Source organism: Vanellus vanellus (genome assembly GCF_965231255.1).
Source record: "Vanellus vanellus genome assembly, chromosome: 26".
NCBI lineage: Eukaryota > Metazoa > Chordata > Aves > Charadriiformes > Charadriidae > Vanellus > Vanellus vanellus.
Genome location: NC_138931.1, coordinates 3,117,443 through 3,122,262, shown reverse-complemented (window position 1 = coordinate 3,122,262; position 4,820 = coordinate 3,117,443). Strand labels below are relative to the sequence as shown.

General features: G+C 54.5%; 1 protein-coding gene across 1 annotated transcript; it reads right to left on the bottom strand.

Moving 5' to 3' along the window:
- Positions 1-385: 385 nt before the first annotated feature.
- On the bottom strand, positions 386-4,478 carry NEFM (neurofilament medium chain; the record flags this gene model as incomplete). Its single annotated transcript, XM_082495819.1, has 3 exons — positions 386-1,727; positions 3,008-3,132; positions 3,417-4,478. The coding sequence occupies 3 exons, from the start codon at positions 4,476-4,478 to the stop codon at positions 386-388; spliced, it is 2,529 nt and encodes an 842-aa protein (XP_082351945.1).
- Between the last annotated feature and the right edge of the window lie 342 nt (positions 4,479-4,820).

The following is a 4,820-nucleotide window of genomic DNA, read 5'->3' as shown; positions in this document are numbered from 1 at the left end:
ATGAATATTCTATTACTGTTTTCTGTTTGGTTTTGGCTCAGTTGGTTCTTTGCATAATACATCTTAAGTCGTTCCTCAGATATGTCCCTCCAACAGCTCAGGAAATTCAAAAGCTTCCTTTGCACATTTCATCTCATGCACTATTATTAGTATTATTTTTTTAGATCCCCAAGCTCTGTGGAGGGAGTACATCTTGAGCCTGCATGCATTCCCCCCCCCTCCCCTATATTGCACAAAAAAGTAAAATACTGTGTGTCTGGAGCCTCCATGAGAGAACCCGTTCTGCTTTGAAGCCGTCACTCACATGCATTTTGCAGCTGTCATATGGCTTAACCTTTTGCACCAACCCAAGCTCTTGAATTTTTTAATTTAGCTATGATTTATTTTATTCGGTCTCTTTAACCTCTTTTACTACAGCATGTGAAGTAACTTTCTCCACTTTCTTGGTGGACACTAATTTCTCCTCAAAGCTCTCCTCATGTTCCTCTACCTTCTGAGTGACTGTCACCGACTTTGTGATATACGTGGTCGTACTGTCCCCACCTTCACCAGTGATTTTCTCTGCTTTTTTGGTTACTACAATTTTCTCGCCCTTCTCATCAGTTGGACTCACATCTAGGCCATTGGTGACAACTCCCTTGTCTTCCTCCTCAACCTCCTTCTCTTTGGATTCCTCCTCATCCTTTTTCTCCTCCACCTCACCATTCACTGCAATGTCTTCTTTCCTGGACTCCTTCTCTACCTCTGCACTAATTTTTGTTACCTTTGTGACAGTGATGGTCTCTTCCACCACAGCCTTTTCATCTTTGACCGGGGAGGCCGGCTTCTCTGGAGAGCGGGGCTTCTCCGGAGTCGCTGGCTTTTCTGGAGAGCGGGGCTTCTCCGGAGTCGCTGGCTTCTCTGGAGAGCGGGGCTTCTCCGGGGTTGCCGGCTTCTCCAGGGTCACTGTTTTCTCTGGGGCTGTGGGCTTCTCCGGCGTCACAGGCTTCTCTGGCATCACAGGCTTCTCTGGAGATGTTACCTTTGGTGTCGCTGGCTTCTCCGGAGACGCTGCTTTCTCTTCCTCCTTGGCTGGTTTCTCAACACCTTTCTCCACCTTCTGTTCTTTTCCTGCTTCTGCAGCTGTTTCTTTCTGGGCAGCCTTGGCCGGCTCTGTCACAGGGGATTTAGGGGGGGATTTAGGAGGTGACTTTGAGGGAGGTGTTTTGACTTTTTCTACCTTTGCTGTTACCTCTTCAGCTTTGCCCTTGGCCTCAGCTTCTTCCCCCTCTTCCTCAGCCTCCTCCCCTTCTTCCTTTTCCTCTATTTCTTCTTTTTCAGAACCTCCTTCTTCCGCTGCATCAGACTTTGCAGCTTCTTCTTCCTCCTCTGCTTCTTCCTCCTTCTCTTCTTCCTCAGGTGCAGCTGCTTGTTCTGCAGCAGCCTTCTCTGAAACTTCTTCCTCTACAGCTTCTTCTGCTTTTTCTTCTTCCTGGGCCTTGGCTGCCATTTCTTCTGCAATAGCCGCTAGGGCGTCTTCCATTTCAGACTTCTCATCCTCTACTTTTGTCTCTTCGATGATTTCTTCTACAAACTTGTGCTGGACCTTCAGCTTTGGTGGTTCAATTTTTGTTTTCTGAATTTTAGTGGATGCTATTGTGACAGAGGGTTGTCTGTGTGTGAATATGGGTCCAGTAATGCTTCCAGAGAAGGCACTGAATCTTGTCTCTTCGCCCTCCAGTAGCTTCCTAAGGGAATTGGGAGGAGGAAAAACAAAAAATGAGCATAGAAACCGACCATAAAGGACAGCTATTGGAATATTTCCCTCTGTCACCAGGATGAAACCAGTTTGTACGTGGAATACGCTAGAGCTGATCAGCATAATCCATCGCTCACAGCCTCAGTTCGGCTTTCCTTGAATTAGCTCTTTTGCAAAATTCATATTCAGCAGACAGCTTTTAGCTTGGTTTGCATGTGGCAAGTGTAACACCTTTGGCTGACCAGTTGAAATTCATCCTTAATGTCAAAAAACTTTAGTATGGCATAAATTAGCACAGAGTATGGCAAAATTATTAGCTTCATAGGATGCATTATGCTTAGGTGAACCGAGAATTTGGCACAGCCAACAGACCAAAATCAAATATTGTGGGTGAGACATTCAAAGCTGATTGGAGCACAGGACCTATTTCAATGGTTCAGGCATCCACCTTTCTTGTGTGGCTATGAAGACTGAAGACTTCAGAGACTTTTGTTTAGCTAACTTTGGCAGCAAACAGCTATAGACCCTGGGGTATCTGTGTGTTTGTCTGAACAGCCTCAGGAATTTAAGCAGATCTGGAAATGGGGTTTTTGTTTTTACTTTTCTTATATTCAAATGCCTGTTTTTCATCTAAGCCCGTGACCCAGAAAAATCAGCAATTCTCCAATGAGCATTCTAAAGTGATGCAAAGGAGACTAAAAAAGCCTGCCAGGTGATGGCAATAGCAAGCAGTGTTCCTGCTCCAGATTAGAGTGGATGTCTTTAAAGGAAAGTTGAGCAAGAAAGGCAAAAGTGTTTGTGACAAGCAGATTAGTGCTCCCTGCTTGAAACCATGATCAAGCAAGTACACTGTCTCTCTCAAGTGATAAAAGGGAATTCAAGTGACAAGCACCGCTTGCCTGGCATATGCAAAGCAAACAGGAATTAAAAATAAACTTGTCTTTTGCTGCCTCTTCTGCTTTTGTAACCAAGGGCAGAATGCGGCACCAGGGTGCCACCGCACTGAGTCATGCTGTCCTGTGCCCACCGAGCTCGCTGGGAGCTTTGCCACCGCTTACCAGAGTGCCGGTCCCTAATGGACTCTGGGTTCTTATGCAAACCCTCCATGGTCTGCGCAGATTTTGAAACTGTTGTAATAATTTAGTCAAGCTCCAATTTACTTGTGTTGACTGCATGCAGATAAGAAATATCTGTGATAAAGCTTCCCAAGCCAGCAGCATCTGCAGTGCTATTAATATTCCAGACATGTCCGCAATGATCCTACTGTACCTGTATGCAGCAATTTCAATATCCAGGGCCATCTTGACATTGAGGAGGTCCTGGTACTCCCTCAAGTGACGTGCCATTTCCCACTTTGTTCCTCTGAGCTCGTTCTCCAGCTGATGGATCGTGTCCTGCAACGGAGAGGCAGAAAAACCTCTGTGACACAGACGGGGGCTTCGTGCAGGGACAGAGCGGAAAAAAGTTCTCCAAAGGCACTTTCAGGAACTCGTTCCCTGGGAGGCAGTGCGGAGATCGGAGCGGGACCCCCCCCGGCTCCCCCCGCCATCTCCCTCCCTCCGCAGCCATCCCCCCCCCACCCCCCCAACCCCCGCCGCCATCGGGTGCCCGCGCCCCCCCGCTCCCCCCCCCCCCCTCTCCCCGGGGCCGGGCGCATCCCGAGCCCCCTCCCCGCTACCTGGTAGGTGGTGAGGTCGTTGTTGTGGCGCTCCTCGATGTCGCTGAGCTGCCGCTCCAGCGACTCCTTGGTGCCGCGCACCGACTCCAGCTCGATGCTCTTGGACTGGAGCTGCCGGCGGTACTCGGCGATCTCCTCCTTGGCGGAGCGGATGGCCTCCTTGTTCTGCTCGGCCGCCTCCGTCAGCTTGGCGTAGCGGCACTTGAACCACTCCTCGGCCTGGTGCATGTTGTGGTCGGACTGGCACTCCAGCTGGGCGCGGATCTCCTTCAGCGCCGTGGTGAGGTCGGTCTTCAGGTAGTCCTTCCTCTCCACCGTGGCGTGGGACGCCTGGAGCTGCGCCAGCAGCTCGGCCACCTCCTCCTCGTGGTTGCCCCGCAGGAAAGCCACCTCGTCCTGCAGCGACTGCACCTTCTTGTCCAGCTCCGCCCGCATCAGCGAGGCCTCCTCCATCTCCTTGCGCAGGGCGCGGATGGTGGCCTCCGTCTCGTCGCGCAGCCGCGCCTCATCCTCGAAGCGCTCCCGCAGGCGCTGGATGTCCTCCTCGATGTGCTCCGAATCCAGCTGGATCTGCGCCTTCTCGTGGCTCACCTGCTCCAGGGCCCCCCGCAGCTCCCGCAGCTCCTGCTCGTAGGCATCGCCCAGCTGCGCCCGCCCGGCGTGTTTCTGCCGCAGCGCCGCCAGCTCCGCCTCGATCTCCTTGTTCTGCTGCTCCAGGTAGTGCACCTTCTCGATGTACCCGGCGAAGCGGTCGTTCAGCCCCTGCAGCTGCTCCTTCTCGTTGGAGCGGCTCAGCTTCAGCTCCGCCGCCCCGTTCAGCAGCGAGGACTGGCTCACGTCCAGGCTCTCGGCCGAGCTCAGCACGGTGGAGCCGTAGGCGGCCCGCGGCCCCCCCAGGTTGGGGCGTTTGTAGGAGGAGGAGACGGTGCTGCCCGAGCCCCGCGACCACGACTGCGAGCGGAACCCGCTGGACGGGGAGGCGCTGGCCCGGCTGTAGGTGGCCCGGGTCTCGGTCACCCGGCGGTACGAGGGGTTGCCCAGGGGCTCCATGGTGTAGCTCATAGTGGGGCACTCGGGGGTGGCAGGAGGCAACGCGGCGATACTCCGGCGGCCGCCGCCCTTTATATAGCCCGGTCGGGCGGCGGCGGGGCGGCCCCGCACACGTGTGCGGGGGGGGCGGCCTCCCCTCGGCCCTGCCCCGGACCCGCCTCCTCCGCTCCGCCTCCCGCCTCCCCCGCTCTTGCCCCTGCCCCGGCTCCCCCCTCCCCGCCTTCCCCCGCTCCCCCTGCCCGCCCACCCAGCCCCTGCCGCCCCCTCCGGTGCCCCTTCCCCATTCCCCCTTCCCCTTGCTTACCCCGCTCCCTTCCCCCCCCTTCCCATTGCCCACCGCTCCTCCTTCCCCGT